Source organism: Tachypleus tridentatus, chromosome 9, assembly GCF_004210375.1.
Source record: "Tachypleus tridentatus isolate NWPU-2018 chromosome 9, ASM421037v1, whole genome shotgun sequence".
Taxonomy (NCBI): domain Eukaryota; kingdom Metazoa; phylum Arthropoda; class Merostomata; order Xiphosura; family Limulidae; genus Tachypleus; species Tachypleus tridentatus.
Window position 1 is genome coordinate 101,331,702 of NC_134833.1, and position 27,470 is coordinate 101,359,171.

The following is a 27,470-nucleotide window of genomic DNA, read 5'->3' on the forward strand; positions in this document are numbered from 1 at the left end:
AGTTACAAGCATCAAATCTATAAACTTTATACGAGTACAAATAAGTCATGTTGCCAACTATTTCACTGAGCCCATGTGGAGAGTTAATAAAAACAATTTTTTTTCTTCACACTTTCTGGTCACTGATATATAAGAGGTATGAAATACTTTAAAGTGCTTACACCCAAACTGGTTAAGGTGGATGGTAGTTTTACTTTAACTTTCAATATTTGAAAAGTACAAAAATTATGTCTAGGCTTTACACCAAATCATACCTAAACTTGGTATTATTTTTTCTTGCAAAATATTTAATAGTTTTAGAACTTCAGAAAACATGTCAACAGACCAATCAATTTACAAATATTAACTTGTAATTCCTTAACTAATGATGACTTACTTGAGAAAGTAAAAACAGGGATACAACACTACTAACATGTGGCTTGTCATCCTATAAAATGATTAAGAAAGAAGAGATTTCATAATGACAGATCAATGATAACCAGTGGTAATTAAAATTTCTCACTGTTACTCAGTATATTTAGTAAAACAATATTCTTAATAAGATATGACAACAAATTCTGGTTTATGAAAGTACAGTTTTTTCTATAACACATATAGCAATAGCCACAATTTTCTCTTTCTACATGATGTGAATGGCTTCAACAAAGAAGCATGAAAATTTAGCAAAATAAGATGGAAACCTTTAAAGTTGTTAAGGACAGAACTATACAATGGGCTATTTATGCTGTGCTCAACAGATAATGAAACCAATATTTAGCATCATAAGCCTTCAGATTTACTGCTGAGCCACTGGGAGGCCACAATTAAAATAATATTTATAAACTCAACATTATTTCAGCACTTTAAATAGTGATGTGGATCTGTATACCAAAAGTGTGTTTGAAAAGCTACTCCAATAGTGTTTCATTGGAATTTCTGACAAAACCTAAAAGCAACACAATACATTATGTGCACTGTGTCCAATGTACAGATAAAATGTCAAACTTGAGAACAATAGGACAGATAGTTCAAAACTGAAATATTTACTTGTGGTAACTAACCTTACAATTAACATTGCTTCAGGAATTAACTTAAAATTGTACTTCATATAGCATGACTTATGCCTAAATGTTTACAACAGGTAACTTGTTTTTGGTTTCTATAATAACTCAAAGAAATTGGCAAGCTAAGAAATGATATGATTTAGTATTTTTTACTATTAAAAATAAACACTTTAATGATATTAAGAAAAAACGTGCTTGAGTTGAATGTTTGAAAGTTATTGATTAACATATAAGCTACATGTAGCATTTTGCTTTAAAGTTATTCAGGTACCAATACATTTGAACATTGTAACAGTCAACAATTATTTTAGCTTTAAAAAAAAACAATCTTATCTACAATAACAGTTAGTATGTGACATATTCTTCTTTTCTCCTACTTCTTATGAACTACATTTTTTTTACTACACTTCGGGAGTTAGACCTGTGACTAAGCACTATGTCTCAGGCCTCAGGTAAGATTCCCAAAGTGATTAATATGAACTTCAGAAGTCATAATAAGGAAGAGTCAACAAATAATGAAAAATATAAATAACAATGTAGCTGAAAAAAACTGAGATTAAATTGAAGTTAAGAATCAGGTTTAATAGAAATTAGAAGTGAAAATAAATGAAGGTCACTTCAAGAGTATGCTAAAGATAAACTTGAAACTTCAAACAAGCAAAAAAGAACATGTCCAAACACAAGCACTGCCAAACAAGAAGTGATAATCTGGTAGAGGCATGCTGAGGAAGTCACACGCATCATTTAATAAGGTATGTTTTGTTTGTTTCATCAAACGATTAATGTCTACCAGAGTAAGGTGAAAAATGAATAGTCAATCTCTAACTGTGCATTCAGAACTTAAAACATCATTTAATATTTATTTCAAACATACTGCATAATTTTTAATAAAAAAAATTCAATACATGTTGCAAAAAAATTTTAAACATCATGAAAGCAAAAGAACTGAACAGTGACCTAACAATCCTTTTTTTTTCCCTCATAAAACTAAGAACAAAATATTCCTAATGATGAACTTTCAAAACTTGTAGTTAAGATGTAATTCATTAAAATTATATTTATCCAGATAGACATGGATAATTTCTTCCACAACAACAGTACTAACCTCCGTTTGGGAGTGTCGACGCCTTTTGGTGAGAGAGAAAACGTACAAAGGGATCAGCAAACTGTTTAAGAAGTGGTCTGTGAGAACATCATTCAAGTCATCTATATGAAGACATAAGATGTCATTGAGGTAGTGAAGATGGTCAAGGTGTTCTGCAACAAAATCTGGTAATCTGCTTTGGTACCTGGAGAACAGTAATTGTAAACTTTATTTAGGTAAATAAAAAATAGCAAATCTATCTTAGTTTATGATGAACAGGGAACAAATTACTGTTAAAAACAGAGACTATTTTTATTATTTTATTACAAGTTACAACTTTCGCAGTAAGATGTTTTCAAAATAGGTACAACATTTCCATCACTCTTGAGTACACAAATTTTAATGATAAAGAAAATTTTAGTAATTAAACAACATTCAACAATTACTAAAATATTTTTCACCATTAAAAATTATGTACTAGGGAATGACTGTTCCAGTGATCAAAACATTGTACCTGTTTTAAAAATATTTGTCCTTAATGCAAAAGCTGTAACTTGTAATAAATTAATGTTTATTATAAGTAAACTCAATCTATTTTTATACACCACTGAAAATTTTAACAAACATCTACATTAAAATGCTTATATTCTCTCACAACTAGTCACTTGTTTATTGAATTAGATATTATTGTATTTAATTATATTTCAAGGATCCTTAAACATATGTTGACAAAAATGGATAATAATGATATATATATTTCTATAAACATTTTTGGTTATAGTCTCATAATAACATGATAAAATAAACAAAATCTTTCTCACTCTGGCACCATCCTCACACAGTTATCAAGCTCTAACACATGGTTTCCTATAAACCACACTAAGTTGGAGAAGTATGGAGCAGCAGTTTTATTCCGAATAAACTTCAGCATGGCTCTGTCTTGGACTAAAATCATGAAACAGGAATTTATTTTCAGTGTTTTTAAGGATGAGTATTTCAAACAAAACATAATAATGAATTTCTTTGAAATTCATTGTTATTTTAAAATTATATTAAATCTTTTAAAAATTCAGAAACATAATATCTAAAAAAATGTAATTGAGATTAAGTTATAAATCTTATGAACAAAAGAAATGTGAAATTATTGAAAGAGTTGACAAAGAAGAAGAGTAATAAACAAGAGTAAGCAGAGGACAGCTAAACTTGACTAAAACAAAAAGTTAAAATTGAAAACCTACAAAATGGCAAAAATGAGCTATTGCCCACTAGAAAGTCCAGATACAGAATCCAGAATTTAAGTCCAGAATTAAAACTCAAAATGAAATTGAAATAGTCAACAGTTATAGCTGTTCAATGGATAAATGTACAAGTAAATGACATTTTTTTCTTCACTTATTTTTTAGGTTATACAAGACATGGTAATTTTAGTATTACTTTTATTGAGTAGATATAATTTTTAACCCTTTAAGTGCACTTGTGATCATATAGAAACCAAATAATGTGATTTGAAATTCCTCTAGAAATGAAAATTGATCTCACAAAAATCAATAACTAAAGCCTAATCTATACAGATTACGATTCCAGCCACCAATCTATATCTGCATGCTGTATGTTGCTATTCAAAACATCAGTAATATTTGCAGATGAAAACTGTTCATTTTTTACAAGAAAACAGACCAAAAATGGTATCAAATCACTCCAGTGTTTTCACACTTGATGAAACAACTGAACTTGTGCAAGCTAATGATGATTTTAGCTCTGAATCTAAATTATCTAATTTTGAGCATGATATGACTGAAGAAATATACACCTAAAGATTTAATAAGCAAATGCAATTACATTCAATATCAATGGACAGACAAAAAGATATGAAAGAGATATGTAAGGAGTTCACAGCTATGACATACACTCAGAGTGTTTGAGTGATTTCTTCTAGATTATTAATTGTAAACTAAAAACTAAGAACTTACATTTGGAAAATATTGGTTTCTAAAATCTGCCAGTGGAATCAGATAAATATAATATACAAACTTTAATTTGCAAAAAAAAGTGAAACAGCTTCAAAAAGGGATGAAATACTTTATATTACAAAGAAAATGTTATATAAAAAGTATTGTGATATTTACATATCTATTGCTCTATCCATCTATCACAATTTCTACATAGCTACATACTCACCTTTGAATACATTAAGGGTTAGTGTTCGAACAGCTATTCGTACCATGCTTTCACCATGATTAAAAAACTTGATAGCTTCAGTGTACAATGGAAAATCATTAGTATGCTAGAAGAGAAAAAATACACTAAATTGATAACTGTGTCTACACACACACTGTAAATGTCTGTGTTTCTCTAATATTGGAGTGGACAGACATTTAAAGGCCTAGCTATGTTTACAATATTTGCAAACTTAATGCCAAAAACCTATTCTACACTGGAAAACAATTAAAAATCATCATTTGTAAAATTATAACAAATAACAGACTTGTAATTATTTGAAGAGAATATGAAACCAGATTCATCCAATTTTCTTACAAGAAAATCATGTATAAAGCAATGGTTGCAATACAAATGCAGCATCAGTAAATATTTTTCAGCCTATCAACCTCTGTATCCTACAGAATGGTACCACTAATGCTGCAGATGACAGGAACCATGGTATACAAATCTTTGTGCTATCATAGCATAATGGATGTTGATTTTAGCCTAATAGAATAATACCAATCTATACATTTATTAGACTTCAAGTGACCCCAATCATTAACTTGTTCACTGCTATGTGCCCCACCAGTGGATCACAACTGACTTTTAGTTATTGACCATGCAATACATTGGTGGGTCACAAACATCTCCAAAACAAATTTCTCTTGTGGCAAAGTTTTAGAGACTGTGAGTGTCACTTGGCACTTCTTGAATGTTTAGTATTTTATATTCATTATGGGCAGGTATCATTTACTGCACATCACATGTTTATGTTACACCATTTAGTACAGCATAAAATTGTAGCTAATAATCCATATTTTAACAGTATACAAGTTTTAAGTTCTTAATTTTACAAGGCAATATTTAGAAAAATCCTGAATTTCCCCTAGTGTGAGAAAGGTGACAAATTTCTGTAGGAATCAAACCTTCTCTATTTTAATCACTAGCCCTCCAGTAAGTAAGAAATTCAATGTAAATCACTCACTATAAAATAATCATTGTTCATACAAACCATAAGTTTTATACCTTTCAATTTTGTTCAGTTACAGAACCCATCAAATAGTGAATCAGATCATCTTGCTGTTCTACCTGTCATATCCTCTCTTTCAGGATTTGCTAATAGTCCTATTGTACATTTAATTCTGTACTATCTCTTATAACCAGCAGAAATCCAAGGTTTTCACCTATGTATTTCACGTATTATATTGCATTGTATTCCAAACATAGAATGGTCAATTTCTCTTTTAATACATGCTCTGTTCATTAAAAAGATGTCAACTAGCTTAAATGAATTTGTAATGGTTCTTGTCACAGTTAGAATGTCAATAAAATCATGATAAAGGAAATTTTCTGCTTTTTGCATGTTATTATTTCTGTTCTTTGGTGCATTATTACCATTAATATACAAGTGTCATTGATGGTCAACAGCAAAAAAGAAGATAAGTACTTTATTTCTTGTTTTTCAATGTTTATTCTTTATTATTATAAATGTAACTAAAATGTAAAAATAGTGGTCTCTTTAGAAGAGTTAAGGTTAGATAAAATATAAAAACAATAAAAATAACATAATAAAAATATTTCATGAGGCACTTGCACAAGCAGCTAGGAGTAGCTTATAGGTAATGTAATTTGATAGCATAGTGCAAGCTGCATGTTTCAAAAGTGAGTTACAATTTACATTGGCCAGAACAGTAATTAGACACAGTTTGACAGATAGTTTGTCATATATTTAAAATTTTATTAAACTACTTTTTGTATACCATTTAGTGTAGCAAAAATATTTGGTAATAATCCATATTGCAATAGTATAGAAGTTTTAAGTTCATAATTGTACAACAAAATATAAAACAAAATCCTGAACTGTCCCTAATATGTCACATGTGATGTTTTATTTAAGAATCTTCGCTTCCTTATTTTATCTACCACCAACTGAAAAAGTACTAAATTAAAGTAAATTAATCACTACAGAACTGTTATTGCTCAGACAAATAATAAATTTTCTACCTTTCAATTCTCCTTGATTACAAGGAATTGCATGGGAAACCAAACCCCTCCTGCTACATCCTCTCTTTCAGGATTTAGCAGTTTTCTTTTATATTTAATTATACATTATCTATAACTGGTAGAAAGTCAAATGATGTATTGTATAACATTGCATTCTGAACAGAAAAACATTGATTTCACTCCAATTACAAGCAATGGCTCCATTGTAAACTTAATGAATAGCTTGGATGAATTTGTAACGGCTCATCTTATAGTTAAAAATCGTGACTGTCAGAGTAAATTGTCTGCTTTTAGCATGTTATTAGTTTATGTTTCTGGTGAAATATTTAACTAAGTAAAAATTTAGTGCATTACTACCATTAGTATAAAATAGTAGGCTTCTGTATCCTCAACAACTGACAGCAAGAAAAAGGAAGATTAGGTAAGTACATTATTTCTTGTTTTTCTTATTTATTCTTCACTTATTATTATAAAAGTAACTAAAATGTAAAAATATAGAGATTTTTAGGTTAGTTAAGATTAGATTAGATAAAATAAATAAATGTTTCATAAGGCATAAAAGCAAACAGTATGTGTTCCAAGTAATTTAGAACTTACAGTGGCACTGATAGTAGTTAGACATGGTTCAAAAAGCAATCAAGAGAGCAATAAATTCCATTATAAGTAGATGTATAATGTATAATCCATTAAAAAAATATGATTTTTTTTACATGACTTACAATATAAACTAAAAAAATGTTGAACTTTATGAAGATATACACGCTACACTGAAAGTTAGAAGTATTGAAGCTATAATGACTTTAAATGAGTATAAAGAGGTCATGTGGTTAGTCAAATTAACTTAGCTCGTGTTAAGAAAGTTTATGCTACTTTAGATAGATGAATGAAGTTTCATGTTACATTTAAAACCATTTTAAAGAAAAGAAAGAAATTGATTTACATTTATATTGATTTTTTTGAGGGGATGTCAAGAGATCAGTCAAACTGACTAACATTGTATACAGTTGGGGTATAGAAAATAAACAAATGATAAAGTTTTACTGAAAACAAACATTTAACATCTATTTAAGAAGCTTTAGATATCACACAAGTGAAATTTCAAAATTCTTAGATGAGGATGAGTGCTTTTAATCTTAATATGAAAATCACTTTGCACATGGATTATTCAAAACAACTATTCTAAATATTCATGGACAAATTTTTTCTTTAGGTTATTAAAAGTACTTCACTAAAAACCAATTTTTCTTGAATGACAAAAATTTATAATGTTTATTGAAAGACTGCCTAATTTTGTCAAGATATACACACTGTATTAAGTTAGTAGTATCAAATCTATAAAAACTTTGAATGTGTACAACTCTACGTACTTTATCAACTCTATGTTTTAAGCATAAATCACAGGTACCAATCTTGTGAAATGTGTTATTATTAGCAAAAATATGAAACCACACCTACCAAGCAATCAGCTTAGGCTGAATGACCAATCACATTTCAGATTAAAGACTGATAATTACATGACTGTTTTGATCAATATCATACATGTATGATAATAATAATTTCACAGTTTTGTACTAAAAAAAAGTAATATGCAAACAGCATGAAATTCCTCTTCAAATTTATACCTATTAAACCTGGATGTCTAACAGCAGTTGTAAAGATGAAAAACTGTAATTAAATAAAATTACTTTTATGATATTGTTTGCTTAAAAGAATCTGTTTATGAATAGAAGGTGAAAAAATACTAATAACCAAGTGCCTATGAAAACACTTTTACATACAGAAATAACAAAAATGGAGAATTTATAATATTTAAAAGTAAGTTTTGGTAAAAAAAATTGTTGGTAGATTTAGCAAAATTAGAAAAAGTTATTTGAAAAATGTTTTATATTTATGTAAAAATGTGGAAATAGTACAGGCAAATATACGTTGTTTGTTTGAAGTCATTAGGAAATCTTCACTGTATATCAAATAATTCCATGGGTGAAAAAGGAAAATTATATATCCTTTATTAAAAAATAAATTCTTAACCCTATCATGACATGTCACAAATAAAATGCCAAGTCATTACACTTGTCAACTTGCATTCAAAATTTTATTCAACTACTATTCTATGAATTTATGTCGCTAAGTTTGGTAACAAACTGTAGATTGTAATTTAAAATTTCATATTATAAATTATTTAATTTCTTCATTTGAAAGTAAATATTGAAAAACATACATAAACATTGCTTTTGTGTGTTACAAGGTATAATGAATGCAGCACTAGTTTTTAAACCAGTCTATACTTCTGTACAAATTAAGAACTCAAATTACCAATATTTAAAAAACAATAATATAAAATAAAAATGTATTATCTTTCCTATATGATAAGACATTGCTTATGTACTAAATAAAACATAGTGGAAACAACTCACCTCCTTTGATTTTTAGAAACAGTCCTTTATATACACTTATTTTTATATATGACTTGTAAATAACCAATTGAAAGCTCAGAATGTCCAAAAGTGGTTCTTCCCAGCCATATTCAAATATAATGATGTCATTTATTTCATTCAAGACAAACCTTCATATTGGTAAGTTGAGTCTTTAGCCTGTTTGAAATTTCCCTTATTTTAAAACTAAATAAAGCTTCATTACTAAACTTGATAAATTATAATTGATATCTACACTATCGATATAGTAATTTATTATTTTTTGGTTATTCAAATGAATACATGAAAACTAAAAAATAATTTTGTTTTGCATCCTCCACATGTAAAATTTCTTCAAGCTTAACAACTTAAAAGAAGGAGTAACAAAATACAAAGGTCATAATTAGAAGAGATGTTTACTTCTGTAGTTATTGTTCTATGTTTTAAGAAAAATAAGTTTAAAATCCTACTTGTAAATAGTAATAATATATATATATATATATATATATATAATGTATTATAACTAAAATGTGCTTTTTTTTTACAAAATACTAGTCCACTGATCTGTTTTATACTCTTAAATATAGTAACATGATTGCACATGTTACATCATTTTACTTTCTATCTTAGCCAGCAATGGCTGAAAGGTCAATAAAAATAATAAATATATATATATATATATATATAAATGTACAATGTTATGATATTTAAGCTATTTACATTAAACATTTGTGTTTCCCATTATAATTTGTGTCATTCTAGTATGAAGAAAGCATAATTTATATTTACTTCCTAATTTTTATGGTGGTTACATCATCAGTCAAATCTACTGAACACGTCCACAGATTCCAATTTGATAGTGAAAATAACAATAATAGAAAGTTTTCCTTAAAAAACATTTGGTAATAATCTGGAGGTTATAAAGTTTTAGATGTGAAATTTTAAAATACATAAAAGTATTTTTAATCTTAAAATTAAAATTACTCTGCATGTTGCCTAGTCAGCATACTGAAAGAAAAAATAAATTTTTAATTATAATATTTTAATATTTAATTTAAAAATCTGATATTTTGTGTATGTAATGTTTACCACTAACCTGCAAAAATTTGTAAACATATGCAAACATTATCAAAAATCATAGTATAGTTACATTCGTGGATACATTTATGGTTATGAACTGGATAGATTCCACCCAACCCATAATGAAAGGGTTAATCTGAAAATATCTTTAGGTAAGTAAAAATTAAACCTTATTTTTATTTTCTAAAAGTGATTATTAGTTGATAAGTAAATGCATATAAATCTAGCAAAATAGACTGATTTTTCATCCAAGATTAAATAAGATCATTAGGAACATTTAATTATCTTTTAAGTGTAATAGAAAAAAAACAACAACAACTTTCATTACAAGTTGGGTGTAATTCACCTAGCTCAAAACCACAAAAGTATCGGTAAGAATAATTATATTGAATTTTGGTAATGTACATGTTCACAAAAGTTTGTAGATTACTGGTAAATATTACAAGGCTTTTGTGCACAAAATATCAGGTTTTTAAATTACATATTAAGATATTTTAATTCAAGACTTTCTCATAAAAGGTTTTCTTTTGAAATAGTGACTATGCATCAAAAAACATTAAAATTTCACATCTGAAATCATTGTAACATCAAGATAATTACATGTTTTTTTAAGATAGAACTTTATATTTTAACAAATGAATCAGTTGTGTATGTGTTCAATATATATGGCTGATCTCTTAACCACTATAAATTAGGAAGTAAATATAAATTTTTTTTCTTTCTAAAATAACAGAATTTATAACTTAAAAAGACAAATGTTTAATTTAAATAGTTAAAATGTCGTAACATTATATATTTATATTTGTTATTTTTATTATATTGACCTTTCAGCCATTGTTGGTTAACTTGTTAGAAATTACAATGACATGGCACACATGCACTCAAGTTACTGTATCCAAGAGTATAAAACAGACTTATATAAAGTGACTTCTCTTGGCTGTGTTTTAGTGGACCAATATTTTGTAAAATACTGTCATGTTCCAGTTATAATACAATACATATGTATACATACATTATTAAATTTTTCTTAAAATGCAAAACAGTAAATAAAAAAATAAATACAATTATCTCTCCTAATAACAACCTTTGTGTTCAGTTGCTTCTTGTCAGAGATTGCTAAGCTTTAAGAAATTTAGCACATAGAGGCTGTTGAACAAAATGTTTTTTAGGTTTTATACATACATTTTAAGAAACAAAAAAAATCAAGAATTACCATACCAATACTAAAGAATTCCATTATAATTTATCAAGTTTAATAACTGAACTGAATTTGGATAAAAACAAATATGAAAAACAAAGATTCCACTTAGCAGCATGAAGGTTTGTCTCAAAAGAGACACCACTGTTATATTTGAAATAAGCTGAAAGAAACACTTGTGGGACACTGAGCTTTTGACTGGTTAATCATGTCATTCATAAGATTTAGGAAACAATAGACTTTATATTTGGATGTCACAAACATCTAATTTGAGCTAGTGCTGCATTCAACATACCACACAGAGAAAAACTGATATTTAGGTATGCTCTTTAAATACTTATTTCTAACTTAAGAAATTAACTGATATATAAACACCAAAATCTGAATTATAATGTACAACTTGATATCACATTTATAGACATAAATTCATAAAACAGTACTTCAACAAAATTTTGAATGCATGTTAATAAATATGATGACATGGCCTTTAACCTACAACTCATACCAATATGGTTAATCAAAACAGACATTAAAACATAAATATAGCATATAGGAATAAAAATGTTCTGCTCATATGAATTAACTTGTTTTATTAAATAACTTTAGAATATATAGTATATTACATAAAAAGATAAAACATGCACATGTTGAATCGACAGCTGAATCACAAAAAAATTAAAGAAATGTTAATTAAACCCAACCAATAATAAAACCCATTTTGAATTTTTCTTTTATCATTACACAGTGAATCATGCATTTAAAGTTTAAGCTTAAGCAAAATAAAATGATAATACAGAAGTTCCAAAGCACTAAGTGAAAATATCTAGTATGTCTATTCAGAAACATGATTTTCCCTAAAGTATATATTCATAAATAAAGGAAAACATATATCTTATTGAAAAATATCATTGACAAACAGGATTTAAAATCTTACCTCATTGTAAAAAAAATTCACAGTGTGGGGGTTCAACTTTAAAGACAAGGTTTTTAGAAAGGATATATAGTATGCCATTACCTGGTAAATACACAAAAAAAAGTCATTAAAATGAGCCTAAACAATGAAGTAGCAAAATACAACAAAAACAGTTTGGATAAGATGAAAGATCTATTTTTGTTTGTTTGAAACTTGGGTAAACAAAATATAGATGGTTTCTAGCATATTCCTTTATATTGAAACTTATATCATATACTGGATTACATCTATACAAACCACCTTTTCACATATATGTTCAAACAATTTAGAAAATTATTTCCTAATAAATTATTTTTACAATAAATAACTGTGAAGGTAAAATAAAAAGTTTTTAATTGTTTCTCATGCTCAAAACTTAATTCAACTACATACTCTATCTAAACATAACAAACATACAAAAGTACAATAGTAATAAAATTATACTGAGCTTAAAAATGTTACATGAATCATTTAATATACAAAAGTAATTGCTTTTTATAGTAAAATGTTTAAGGGGCATCCACATTCTAAACAGTTCCTAGATGAAAAAAAAATTATATTATTAATTCTGAAGTTGTTAAAAACCAACAAAAGAACAGATTATTTTGAAGAACAATGAGGCTCTTGGGACAGATAATATTTCCTCAAGGGTTTTGAAGATTGGCAAGAATTAGATATGTGAGGAACTGCAACCATTTTTGTAAGTCCATGAATAGTGGGATATGCAGAATACTAGATGTTACCCCCTCTTTGCAAGGGTGGTAATAAATTTTGTGCTAGTAATTATATGTCTAGTAGTTTTATATGAGGTGAAAAGAAGTTTTTTTAAAAGTCTGATAAAAGATGTTTTGCAAAGTAATGAAACAACATTAATAATTTTGGTTGATAGTCAACATAGTTTGACTAGTGAAAACTTCTTGCCTTGTTAATCTTCTAACAGTTTCAAGAGGTTATTACTTATGTACATGAGGTTATGGGAGTGGATTTGGTGTATCTGGATTTTCAGAAAGCATTTGACAAAATGCAACATAAATGGACTATTAAAAATTAATCCATCGGTGTGGTAGATAAGTTGGTCTATAGGATCGAAAAGTGGTTGGATGGAAGAAAGTGGGTATTTCAGGGTTCAGTATAAGTGTCTTTGGTCATTTTTTATTTTATATACATGAAGAAATTATAAAAGTGTTTAAATTTGCTGGTGATATTAAGATCTTGGATTTTACCAGATGTAAGAAGGATGCTGCAACCTTACAAAAGGATTTAGATTATCTGGCAAATCGATGGAATAAATGGCAGATAGCTTTTAATTAAAATAAAGGCAAGATATTGCACATGGATAATTATAAGGAAAGTTATTTTTAGTGTAATTTTGATGAGAATAACCTAAACTAGAATTAAACCAAATCTTTATTGTCTACAACATTTTGGACAACTGCTCATTATGGTTTTAAACTTATATTAAACTTAATTTGCATTTCATAACAGTGTAGTATTTATATTAGATATCTAAATTCTTTCTACCATAAACAAATATGAGATGCTGTTGTATCTGTTTAAGTAATTTTGTTAAATTTTTAGATGTTTATACATTTCACCTTGTTTGGTCTGGTTTAAAACAGGACTTAATGTTTAATATTTAATGCAAAACAATAACATTGTAAGTTACACATTTGCACTAAAACTCATATAGCATGCACTTCAACTAGTACAATTTTTAAATTTCATTATTAACTTCAGTGTTCCTATAATTTTCAAATTTTAAATTTCATGTCTTCTAAACAAAATTATAGAATTTTCCATATCTCATATACATGACCAAACATATATTTTTCATTTAATATTAAATAACACTTTGAACAAAGTTCAAGATAACATACACAACCATAATAGTTCTTTAGTGATAGTGTTTATAATTTAAATATATACTTTTAAGTGGGAGTGTAATTATTTTAATACAATTTCTCATTTTTTTCAATTATTATTTTTTTAATTAAAGCATTATAAATATGAACATAAATCATGAACATGATAACATTGCAGATTTACACTAAGCTATCCAATCTTTTTTTAATTCATTAACTTCTTTTCTACCATATAACTAAACACAAGGCAGCCAAACAGAGGAATAAGGTAATCTTAGGTGATAGTTTTATATTTAATGAATTATAATTTGTTGCTGTTTAGTCAAAAGTTATTTCAGAGGAAGAAATTTTAAACATGTTTATGTTGCTGAAACTCAGTGAATATTGTATCAAGTTCATATTTCTGTTCTGAAAGGGATACCATCTGAAACTCCCACTATTAATATCATTCGGTTTACTTATGACGTCAGCTGACATGAAAAATGCAATTCCTCAATGTGCTTTTTTTTTGTTTTTGAGAAGCAACTGGTAGTGCTTGTGTGTGTGTAAACAGGGAATCAAAGGAAAGCAAATGTTTAAATATTTACACCAGTTTTATGTAGTAGATACTAAATCACATATCTGAAAACCAAGTACACACTCCATTTAGTGTTTTTAGAGTTTATTATCATGACTGTTCATAAATATTTTACATAGATAATGAAATTTTTGTACAGTGTTTTCTTTATGAGATGGGTCCACACTGTTCCACAGAACCAAAGTTTTAGTAAGGAAACACTGTATTTGCCAATTCAATAACAAAAACCACAAGCAACAAATTTCATTCTACATCCTTGTCAATCAATAAAATCAACGTAATTCTATATTTTTAATGGCTCTGAAAATAGGTCCATGTTATTATCAAATTAAAATTAATTTTAATTAATTTTACGAAAAATAAAAACAGTTAAAATGCAGTTCATTTGAATACTTCAATGTTGAGAAAAAAAACTATTATAATTAATGCACATATTAAGCACTTACCTCTTCGTCAGAAAAATCAAACTTATGAACTATTATAGAGTTGACATGGTTATTAGATAGCAGGTAATCTGTGGTACAAAAGAAAATGAATTTAAATATCATTACTAAAAGTATTAAAATTAGGTTTCTGACATTTAATGCAAATATTTCTATGATGATTTGTCCAAACACATACAGAAATTCATCATTTAAAGCCAAAAGTTAGTTACTATTCCTACTAGGTATATATAGGTTGAATATAAATATGCATGAAACTTTTGTTGACAACTTAAGTGACCTTTTATTCCCTTATTGTCAAAAGGGTTTTTACCATTAATACCTATCTATTCTTAGCACGTATTTCCTCAAATCTTTAATAGAAGAAAACTCATATGATATAAATTTTGAGAAATTTGTCTGATAAATATAAATGAAATTCTTAAAAGTTGAGAATTAACTGAATGGTGATGTTTGTTGTAAATATTTAATATAGAAAACCATCAATAAAATACACACACACAAAACAAAGTAAACAGCTACACAAGAGTACAGAAGCTATAGTTATCAATGGCAAAAGTTAATAATTTCCTAACTTGAAAATATATTTCTGATAGATACACACCTCATTTCACAAAACAGCTTTCTTCAATTTGTACTGTACTCTACACATGCAAAATGTTTTCTTTCCACTCGCCTTTCTATTCACAATTTCGACATGGTATAGCTGTATTGTAGCTGCTTATCCACATGCAACAACCCTCCACCAATAAGAGTGTGACACCCCTTCATAGTGCAGCCAACTTTCTATGCAGTAGATCCCAATTTTCACTTCAAGGTCATGCAAAAAAAAAAAAAAAAAAAAACAGCTGCAGAGGGATGGCAGAAGGAATAAGTTCCCAATGAACAGATCAACAAATATGCCACTTATGTTTGTACAAGGATAAAGACAGAATGAAAAGAAGTGATGCTACCCAATTGGAAAGTCCATAATATCATGGAATGGACTGGACAAAAGCCCTGCATGAAGTCAAAGGGTGGAAATTGAAGGATGAAGCACTGCCAGATGAGGTTGACAGAGAATAAAAAATGAAAGAAAGGAAAAGGTAATAGTAATGACAGATGAAGAGGAAAAAACAGAGGTAACCAAGGTTGAGCTGATCAGAATGGAGATGCTAGAAGAACTGAACATGGAGTGGTTTAGATAATGAAAAATACCCTATGAAGAAGACGAATAGGTGAGGTATAGGCATAATGTAGAAATCTGTTCAATCCTGACAGGTGGCATCTGTCACTAAAGTCAAAGGATGAGGAACAGGAAACAAAAATAGAGCAAGCTTAGTATTCACCTTGATCAGCCTACTTACCCATGTAGCTAACTTGAGAAGAAACCACATATTGATGTAAGATGTCAAAAACAAAAGAGTAAGAGTAGCCAGTCATTTATGTAATGACGAAAATGAAGCTCATCTGAATGAAGAAGTTGGGTAAAGGCTTTGATTACCTGACAAAATATGTAGAGGGGGCAAGTGATAACATGAAACTGATATTCAATATATGCAGAGGACCTGTGGACAAAGCAAAGATAGTGACAGAATGTTGGGGAAATCTGAATATAAAACTCTGTTAACCACTGACCTGAAGAAAAATTCCAACGAAGAGACAGAAAAGATTCCATGGTGAACAGAGGAACTTCAAAACAGTGATTTACATAGGAGAGATTGAAATTAGGATACCAATTGTCAGTCTTCTTGGAAACTACATAAAGACAGAAATAAAAACTGTAAAGAGCAGGAACCACTAATTCTGTAATGTCCTTGAGTAGATGATCTTGGACCTCCTCAGAAAGATGCTGGCTGTACAGAGGATCTTCGGAGTTGGAAAGGAACAATAAAAAAGGACAGCAAAGGAAGTGAAGGGAAATAAATGGAGTGTCACTGATAAGTCCTGAAGACCTCAAATATCAGTAGTAAATGACTCCCAAATATTTACAAAAAGCAGCAATCTGATCTCTACTGGACCCAATTCAACATGACATTCACCTATACTGTTGGTGGCATGTAGGAAGGTGGGGAACAATAGTATTTCATGAAGGAAGGAAGAGGTAAGGGTTATGAAAGAGGTAGCAATGAAATGGGAACAGGAACAAAGGAAAGTTGTAAATGAAAGAAGTATATCAACAAGCAAGAGGCAGATTCCACTCTTAACTCCAAAAAAGTTAGAAAGACCCTCAAAAATTATTTGTTGTAAAAAGAAGGCTTATACATAAATAACATAAAGGGGTAGGAGGAATGCACATGAATTAAGAAAACATATCTATCTAAGGAATCCCTACAATACAGGTGAGGAAGGATGGACAAAATATTCAGCAGCAGGTGCTTCTATTAAAAGGAAAGGGGATGATGTGTCATAATACATGAAAGACAGAGACTAAAAAAAGAACAATGTAAAACTAATTACCAACTTGGAGAAGAATTAATTGAGTGTTCATGGTCTGAGTACAAGACTGTACAGCAAAGGAAGGGGGAGGGAAAATACTGTCCAAATCCTCATAATTCCAATCTGGCTCCCCTGAAAGAAGAAGAAATGGTTAGTGGTCAAGATACCTCTTGGCCCACATGAAAAAAGATGTTTCACTTCACACATGGGCTGCAAATATCCTCAGCTGATAACATCCAACCTGGAAGTCAGTGGGTTGGGTTATTGGTTACTAATTGTGTCTAAAGCTGTAGGATTAACATATTATGAACTGTGAATTCATAATAAATCATTCATAGAAATTATTCAAAATTAAATTCACCTGAAGAATATGAAAAAAAATCAAGTTGTTTTCAAATGCAAGCAAAAAAAAAAAAAATTGGGAAAAAAAAGTTCAAATCCAGAAAAGTTAGTTAAGAAATTGTTGAAGTCTCAAAACCTTTGAGTTTAAGAACATTGTACACCAAATTAAAAAAAAAACGTCGAGCAAGATGACAGATAGTCATGTCAAACTAAGATGTGAATATTGGGCTCTGCAGCATGGAGGAAGACAGATGTACTAGAAGGGTGTGTCACATGCTTATTTGCATGCTAAAACCCAGCTATATCATGTGGAAAACTTCTGAACAGTAGTAGGAGAAAAAAGCTAGTTAATCTAGACAAAAGTCTTGTGCAGAATAGAAGGTGGTAAAAATTATGAAGCTAAGTTAGCACAATGAAAAAAAAAAAAAACAGAGAAGTTACGATATATAAAAGAGTTTAGTAATTTTAACAAACATTTCAACTTACACAGTGAAGTTTCATTCCTGATATTTTCAAACAAAATATTGAGGGTCTGAAGTAGCTGTATACATACATAGCGTCCACATTTTTGTTTCATGATTTGTAAGAAAAAAGACAACATGTTCTTTTCCAAAAAAAAACTGAAACACAAACACTTATATTACACATAAATTCTAATATCATACAAATAACTATAACAAGCATAGCTATATACAAAAATAAAAAAATACCCTTTTAATAATACAAAATCTTCATCAATAAAAGATTATTAACATAATGAAGTTAAATAGTTTCTTATTTTATTATAACACATTGACAAACATTTTGTTACTATCTTCAAAATTACTGACACACATTGATATTATGTTGTTAGTAGTTAAAGTTTATACACAGATCAAAATATTTAAAATTATAAAATTAAAGAAAATGTTTTCTGATATTTTTATTGCTCAACTTTCAATATTAAAGGAAGGACAATTTGAAATTATTTTACATGCAAGAAATGTAACAATATTTACTTATAGCACTTGTAGTTATATACATCTTAAAATGTAATCAAATAAAAAACATGCAAAAATTAAAATAAAGGTTAGCAAACCTATAAAGTCATAATTGGTGTATAACTGCATACTAGCATTCAGAAGTCATTCAAAATAGTCTCTTCAGTTATACACCACTACAACATGAGTAAGGATCCACTGCAATAGCAGGTGATTTTAATTATTAAGTGGTAACATTCAAGTGCTTGAACCCTTAATGTCCTGAACCAAACTACACATTCCTTGTCTGCAGCCAATTACCCGAAGGAAGTTGCTCAGTAATAAGAGAAAACAAAAACCTAACTACAAGTAAACCTAAAGATTTCAGAATACACACAGCAGATAAATGACACAAAATAAGAGAATAAAAAGGGTCATGTTCCCCAACTATACATAATCAGTATAGCCAGAAATGAAAGGCATCAAATAAAACAGAATCATGCAACTAAACACAGTAAGAAAAAAAAAAATCATTAAAATATGTTTTATATTTTATAATTTTAAAATGTAACCTGATGTGTTCTTATGTATCCATCAGACATTATGTACATAAAGATTAGTTTACATTTGCTTTTATCAATAGAGTAAAACAGTTTGGGAATTTAGGCATTCAGAATCAAAACATACTGTATTTTACACCTTGTAAAATGATCTTTTTTCTTTAAAAATACCTTGAAAAATCCCCATACATCTTTTAATACAAAAGTGATAGGTTAGCAAGAGGTTAGCTTTGGGTCTACTCAAAACAGCCTCTCGTACAGATCGTAATCTCATCACTTACCAATTACAAGTATTTTCAATAGCATAAAGCATTCAATTTAACTAATATTGTTGATATACTGCAAAGAACATGATGTACTTGACTGTATTTAATCAGTAGGTTGAAAAAAAAAAGTCTGCATCAAGATGTTGGTTGCCAAGTCAAATATTTTTTTCTTAGAATTATCTTTTCAAAATTAGAGTGTGTCTTTCACGATGGAGTGTCTTACAAGGAGTAAAATCTGGTAATTTCTAGTAACAGTAATTGGAATATGACAATCAAGATAATGACACTGTCACTAAACTACCACCTAGTATTTCTTACCTCTGTTTAATTGATCTATTAATTGTGAACACAAAATTTAAAAAACAAGTGAAAGGTTTAATTGTGAGCCAATTTTATGAGGAAGAATGAGTTAGGCTTTACAAATCAGCTAAATATTAATAAAAAGGATATCTTCATAAATGTATTCTTAATCAGATTACAAAAAGTTTTATCATGAAGAATATCTCACACCAAAGTTAAATTTCCAAGTTCTGTTTAGAGAATGATTTTCCCTCTAAGTGAATTATAATTTAATTTTTCTTTACTGAAACTATGAATATCAATTTCTTAATCCAATAAATTACAGATCATTCAGTTTATCCAAACTTTCAAAAAATTCTCATTTGAATACAAACCAGCTTGTTAGTGTATAGACTATCAACAATTAAAGCATTAAATCATAAAAACAAGGTACTTAGTAAATTTACTACTTACTCAAAAACAGTGCTGTCATTTTGGTCACCCCATATCAATATTTCAGCAATAGACCTTAGTGTTTCCACAAGCAGAGACTTATTTTGCTCAGTTACAACCTGGTTTTTTGAGAACAGATGATACAAGTATCTGCAAAAAATAGATTTAAAGCTCAAGTAAAAAAATAAATAAACTGAAATTAATGTTTTGATGTTAATCTTCAAAATAATTTTAAAATGGGCATGGTAATAGTTTAATCCCTAATAAAAATGCCTTTGTTATAAGAAAATAAAAACACTAATTACATTATTGTAAAATTGCTGTTTTATGAAGACCATTAATATGATCATTTTGAAATGTTATATACTTCCATTCAAAATTTTCCATCTGATAATGCTCAGTAAAACCAAAGATATGCAGATTTCTAAATATACAAGAAACTGCATGATGAGACCAAGGTCAATACTAATAAGACATTGATAAAATAATTACAGTGACTTTAAAACACATTGCTTGAAGTTTAATGCAGCCATATAATGAAATTTCTTTAAGTGATAGAGAATGGTTTTATATACCAAGCTGTGAAAGAACCAGCAGTTGCCATCAAAGATGAATAATGAAGATTTGATTGCAACAGATGAAGAAACATCTTGGTAAGAGTGATTATTGCATAAATGAGTTTTATATTTTACCAACCTAAGATATAAAGAAATGAAATGTTAGTTCCCGATTTTCAGAAAGACAGTTTTGAGGCCAAGAGAAAAGATTTATTGATAGTGAATTGGAACAAAAATTAAAGATACTAGGTGAGAAAGATTTATGAATTTTTTTAAAAAGTTTGCTTTTCATTAAAAATAAATTTGTTTCAAAAACAAAGGAAAAAAGGGATAATATTAAAAAATCAAACCTAATTGGCTTATTGACAATGTACAAATCAAGGGCTAAAAAACCATATATTTAAAAGTGTAAACTTAAAGATAGTTTAGATTTGCAGAACTACATTTATATAAGAATTCCACCAAGGACTTATGAGAAACAGCTGAATGATAATGTTAAAACTAATAGCAAATTTGGTTTCAGTCTGTTAAGGGTAAAACAAAATGTTGGACTAGGGTTGGGTCTTTAAACTATGATGATAATGATGACAAATCTATTGTTCAAGATTATGTAATGGTTATGATTTCAAATGATTGTTTCTCTTCTGTTTTACAAGAGATATTGGATCATTCCATGCCAACTCACCTAGGACTTCCCAGTTCATGTCATACATTTCTTTGAAAACATTCAAGCAAAAACTTCATTTTGATTTATTCAGCCATGCAGTGCAGCTTTAGGATTTTGCATGGCTGAATAAATCAAAATGAAGTTTTTGCTTGAATGTTTTCAACAAAATCTATGAAATGAACTGAAAAAAGTTCTTTTTTCCAGGTGAGTTGGCATGGAATGACCCTATTAGAAATATCCCCGATCTTGAAACATTCTATGGAAAATATTGGAAATGACTTAAATTATGCAAATTATCAATAACATCTTGGTAGTTTGTTTTTATATTAAGGACAAAGCTATACAATGGGCTATCTATGCTCTGCCCACCATGTGTATTAAAACCTGATTTTTAACACTCTAAGTCCAAAGACTATAGGTCAATAGCAAGTGAGTTAACTGGAAAATTGATTATATTACTATAATTTTTAAAAGTAGTAATAACAGTTGCTCTTAAAATTATATTCCAGTGACAATTACTTCCTCAGTGTGAAAAATTCTAAAGCACCTGATATAAAAGAACCATTACATAATTTAGTTAAATAAATAAAAGCTATCATGGTTTCACCAAAGCAATATCTTGCTCTAATTATCTGTCATGATTTTTATAGAACTTATTTATTTTCTGGATAAAGAAAATGGTGTTGACTTTGGTTTGTTTACATTGTTAAAAGCTTTTGATTAGGTGTCACATAAAAGTTTACCCAAGAAAACCTCATCAGTAGGAACTGGGGATTAACTATTTAATTGGATGGTACAGAACCTGAATAGGAGTGAACAAAAGGTGGTTGTTAATGAAGTCCAGTTACACTGGATCCTTGTTACTAATGAATTATTTCAGAGTTCAGTAGTTGGACTTCACTCTTTCTTATACAATAATGATACTGATAGGGAAGTAACTAACAAATTTGTAAAGTTTGCTGAATGGACAATTTTAAAGTACTTAAAATAATTTGGATCAACTGAGAAAATAGACAAATATTTGACAAATGACCTTTAATTACATTAATCATAAGGTAATGCATGTTTGAATTATATATGAATATATATATTCATTATTTTAAATTATATTTTAAATTTAAATTATATATACATATTTAATCAGTGAGAAGTAACTCAGTAATATGACTGAAGAAAATGTTAGGCTTAGTGGTGGACACTGCAGCAGTGCTCTGTTATTAGTAGTAAAGCTACCAGGATTTTAGGAAGTATTTATAGATGTATTAATTACAAATAAAATTAAGTGATTATCTATTTAAAGTCACTAGTAAGGCCTCACTTGGAACACGTATACAGTTTTGGTCTCATTATCTAGAAAAAATAAAGTTAAGAAAATTTAAGAGGAAGAAATCAAGGATTTCTTGAAAGTAAAGATTCTTATTTCTGTCATCCCACAAAATCAAAGCAGTGAATGTCAGAGAAGGCTCAAAATGTAATCTAAATACATTTGCACTACATGTACACAGGTCAAGGTTAATAAATTACTTAACAAAGGAAAGCAAACCCAAAAACATCACAATCAATTTTTGAGTGTTAGTGAAACAGGAATAAATATTATATTACATAATAAATGATTTCATGATAAAATCATAAATACTCTGTTTTAATGGCTTTGAAATTACAATACAAAAACCATAATACTGTAACAATTTAAAATAAAATTCTGAGCAAGGAATAAACAATATTGCTGCAATAACTGGGTAAAGTATGATTACTTCTGCTTCAGCTATTTAGTTTCTTTCAAAGATCTTGCATGTATCTAAACTTATAACAATTGTATGCAAACTTTTACAACATCATTAGATGTCTTGTCACAAATTTTTCAGATTTGACAAAATGTGACACAGTAATATTAAACCTTTTCCTTACTATATATAATGTTCAGGATTGCACTGTCAGGATTGCTAAATACTTATCTAGATATGAATGTACAAGTCCAGTTATTAGATTACCTTTTTTTTCTTACAAAAACTAAATCAAGAACCTAACATTCACATCATACAAGTTACAAAGGGAGTCTATACATATATATATATGTGTGTGTGTGCCCAAAATACATTTAATGTACCATTAATACTTTCATTGTTTCAGTATATTACACATAGAATAACTTTTTATTTATCATACCCTTAAATAAAAAAATTCTTTCCACCATTTTTTGCTGTATTTAGATATCACAATAAGTTTAGATTATTTTTCCTATCACACTTAATACAAGTTTATGACTGTATTCTATTTCAGTGACTCAAATTTAATTAATGCAACACGTGTAATACACAATTTATTTATTAACACCATGATAGGGTATACCATACATTATACCACAGAACAATCAAATAGTGAAGTTCAAGTGGTTCATCACATGCAAACAGTAATGACTCAACTAACAATTATGTTTAAAAATGTCTGAGCAATAGTGATAATTAATGTTTGTAGTCATTGACAATGTCACATAATTTCCCTATTCCTTACTGACCCTAGTTCAATATCACTATTAGTAATAATTTGAAAAACACACTGTAATCCCAAAATTGGTATTATTTTCTTCTATAATAATACAGACACCTAATATAGCAATAATATGCTACACTTAACAAGTTAAGAGTAATACCTAAATCTGTTTTAACTTTTAATAAGCCTAATGCTGTAGTGTATAGTACTTGTAGTATAGAATAAGTTAGTAGTACTAACAGCTTTAAAATCACCACACCAATATTATCAATATTAATCACTATAATTGTAAGTGTATGAAAGTATCAGTAGCATAAAATAACTTCATTAAGGTTAAATATCATAGCTCCTTTTCTAGTTTAAGTTTTAATTTCACTGAAAATTTTAACTCACTTCAATTGTTCTAGAGAATGTGGATTTTTGGGTTTCCACAAACCGCCTGAAAACCATCCTTTTCCCTTAAACATTGTTTTCACATTCTGATCATGCTAAGAAGAAGGCTTCAAAATTTAACAGAATTACGAAATATTACAAGATACAAGCGTTTAAATTACAAACTCGTTCGTTCATCGCCATTACTGCACTCCTTCACAGTGTGACGATATAAAATCTTTAATATTATTGGTTGTCACTGTGAGGTGCTTTAGCGCATGACAATTTAAACACTTCTGTCTTCTTTAGATACGTATGGCCTATATTCTTGCACTGCAGAGATTTGTTCTTGTTGTTTCTTAGCGCAAAGTTATAAAATGGACTATCAGCGCTCTGTTCACCGCAGGGAATTGAAACTTGAATTTTAACGTTCTAAATCTTTAAACTTGCCACTGACCTACCAGATGAGCACTACAACAATTAAGTCTGGTGTTTGTTACTGTTTCGTCTTTGTGCGCGACCTGGAAGGACCAAGTTTAATCCAGACCTATTCTTCCTCAGTAATTTGCTCTTTTTCTTTACTGAGATCTGAGAGGATTCGCTCAGTTCATGTAATTGGGATTTAAGTCTTTGAATACTTGAGAGGGTCAAGTACTAGTTAGAACTCTTCCTCCCTCCTGTACTATTTTTAATTGTTAATTTTGTGTTTAGTCGTCAGTTAAGCTGGTTGGATTTCTTTTCATCTTCTGTTGCTACTTTCCTTTCAGGCCCAGCCTGGCCAAGTGGTTAAGTCACTAGACTCGTAATCCGCTGGTTAGAATCCCCATCACACCAAACATGCTCGCCCTTTCAGCCGTAGGGACGTTATAATGTTACAATCAATCCCACTAATCGTTGGTAAAAGAGTAGCCCAAGAGTTGTGGGTGGTGATGACTAGCTGCCTTCCCTCTAGTTTTACACTGCTGAATTAGGGACGGCTAGCGCATATAGCCCTCCTGTAGCTTTGCGCGAAATTTAAACCAAACTTTCTTTTTAAGGACTTTGTCCTTTTATTTTGGATAATTATGATATTAATCAGTAGGGTTATTGCGGATGTGTATTTTTGTCCTGAGAGATGTGTGTTTGTGAACTTGCAACTAACTGTATTATATAAAGAAGCAAGCGTTGAATAGTTATTTTTTGTGATTAATGTAATACAGTTTTCTTGATTCTGAGAATTTCGATATTGTCTTATAAATTCGTAAAATATGCTTTGGTGCTGGTAATAGGAATGCTCTTCTTTCCGTTCTCCGATGACCGAAAAAGGTCGAAACCTTGTTCGCTTCTCTACATAGAGCTTTCTCTATTCATACCAGCCGTTTTTACACATACATTATTTTTTCCGTTCTGTTTGCTTCTGGTAAATGCCTCGTTATCTAATTAATTAACATGAATGGATTAACGGGATTCCCAGTGTCCCTATTTATTATCTAGCGAAACCACAGTCAATGAAACGGGCTTGGAGAAATCAGCATTTTATATTAATTATTCGTGTTTTGATGTCCTCATATTTAAAACATACTTTGTGATGACAACTTAAACATTTATGATAAAAGATATAACTTCAAATTCCATGTATATGATATTATTTCTATAAACAATGTAATCCCTAATACCTTAATGATAGGTGCAATTATTGGAAAACTGAAAAGATTTGTGCTAATTTGTAAAATATGTGAATACATTTCCGCTAGTTGTCCATAACTTAACAGTAACAGAATGGGGAGTAGGGAGCTTGTCAACACCACCCACCGTCAACTTTTAAGCTACTATTTTACCAAAGAATAGTGGGATTAATCATAACATTGTACTATATTAAAAGGGCGAGTAAGTTAGGTGAAGAGTTTTCGAACTAAATTAAAAGTCATAACAAACAAGACACACCGGATTCCAATAATATAGGACTGATAAAAGGATATAGAGTTATTTTTAATTTTATTATAAGTTTTGGTTGATAAGTATCCTATATCTAGCTGATATATAATATCTCTGTTTGTTTGTTTTTGGAATTTCGCACAAAGCTACTCGAGGGCTATCTGTACTAACTGTTCCTCATTTAGCAGTGTAAGACTAGAGAGAAGGCAGCTAGTCACACCACCCACCGCCAACTCTTGGGTTACTCTTTTACCAAAGAATGGTGGGATTGACTGTCACATTATAACGCCCCTACGGCTGAAAGGGGAGCAGCCGTGGGGGCGTTATAACGTGAACGTTAATTCCACTATTCGTTGGTAAAAGAGTAGCGCAAGAGTTGGCGGTGGGTGGTGATGACTAGCTACCTTCCCTCTAGTCTTACACTGCTAAATTAAGAACGGCTAGCACAGATAGCCTTCGAGTAGCTTTGTGCGAAATTCAAAAACGAACAAACAAACTCATCTTACTTTTTCCCTAAATTTATGGAAAAAACACATATAAAGAAAACTAGTTATTAATAACGTTGATATATATATATGCATACACACACATATAGTATGCAGTCATGCATCCGATTTATAAGAAAATTCAAACAATAGTAACGGATTCATGATGGAGAAACCGAAGTTTAATAATGAAGATTAAGACAGTTGACAAAACATACGACATTTTATTTACAAGTTTGAAAGTATCGAAATAACTTATTCCAAAAATTTAGAACAATTTTAGATTTAAAGAGCTTTGTGAATCATTAAAGGTGGGGTGGTCTTTAATTATGAGTGAACTTTCTTTAAAATAGAGTTCAAAGGGTTGTGATCCTGTTCCCCGCTGGTATAGCGGTATGTCCACGTATTTACAACGCTAACGTAAGGGATTCGTTTCCCCTCGGTGGACTCAGCAAATTCCCAATGTGGCTTTGCTGTATAAAAACACACACACTGATGATCTTAAAATGACGGTAAATAAATCGTTATATGAGATATTGTGGTCTGTTGTGTCAAAATGTGAACGAATGGATGAGTGGCTGAATATAAGTAACTGGAGATTGGTTTTGTTAGATACTATTAAGTGTTCATATACTCTAATTTTAAGTGGAGTTTCGTTTTGCCCAACTACTTGACCTTATAGTCACCAGACATATATTTATACACGAGTCACAAACGTGAAAGTTTAGGTACTTGATCTTTGTACTGAAATAGACGTTTATTGCGGAGATTAGGTCTGTATGTTATTCTAGACTGAGTTTGAGGGTTGAAGATTTTACTTAGTGAGGGGAGTTGTTTTTAAACTGGTAGAGA

General features: G+C 29.4%; 1 protein-coding gene across 10 annotated transcripts in view; it reads right to left on the reverse strand.

The window, feature by feature from the left end:
- The window catches only part of ema (C-type lectin domain containing ema), a 60,882-nt gene extending 36,434 nt beyond the window's left edge, over positions 1 to 24,448 (reverse strand). For 4 of the 10 annotated variants that reach the window (XM_076456079.1, XM_076456077.1, XM_076456075.1 and 1 more), the window contains exons 1-10: positions 24,241 to 24,448; positions 20,155 to 20,283; positions 18,103 to 18,236; positions 17,296 to 17,406; positions 14,860 to 14,927; positions 11,957 to 12,037; positions 4,306 to 4,411; positions 2,949 to 3,072; positions 2,149 to 2,332; positions 377 to 427 (exon numbers count right to left, since the gene is read on the reverse strand). In XM_076456079.1, the coding sequence (XP_076312194.1) occupies positions 377 to 427; positions 2,149 to 2,332; positions 2,949 to 3,072; positions 4,306 to 4,411; positions 11,957 to 12,037; positions 14,860 to 14,927; positions 17,296 to 17,406; positions 18,103 to 18,236; positions 20,155 to 20,283; positions 24,241 to 24,314 (1,062 nt within the window). In that variant the 5' untranslated portion in view covers positions 24,315 to 24,448. Of the gene's footprint in view, positions 1 to 376; positions 428 to 2,148; positions 2,333 to 2,948; positions 3,073 to 4,305; positions 4,412 to 11,956; positions 12,038 to 14,859; positions 14,928 to 17,295; positions 17,407 to 18,102; positions 18,237 to 20,154; positions 20,284 to 24,240 lie in introns of those variants that run through there. The other 6 variants (XM_076456078.1, XM_076456076.1, XM_076456082.1 and 3 more) reach the window with 4 other exon arrangements.
- Positions 24,449 to 27,470: the final 3,022 nt, after the last annotated feature.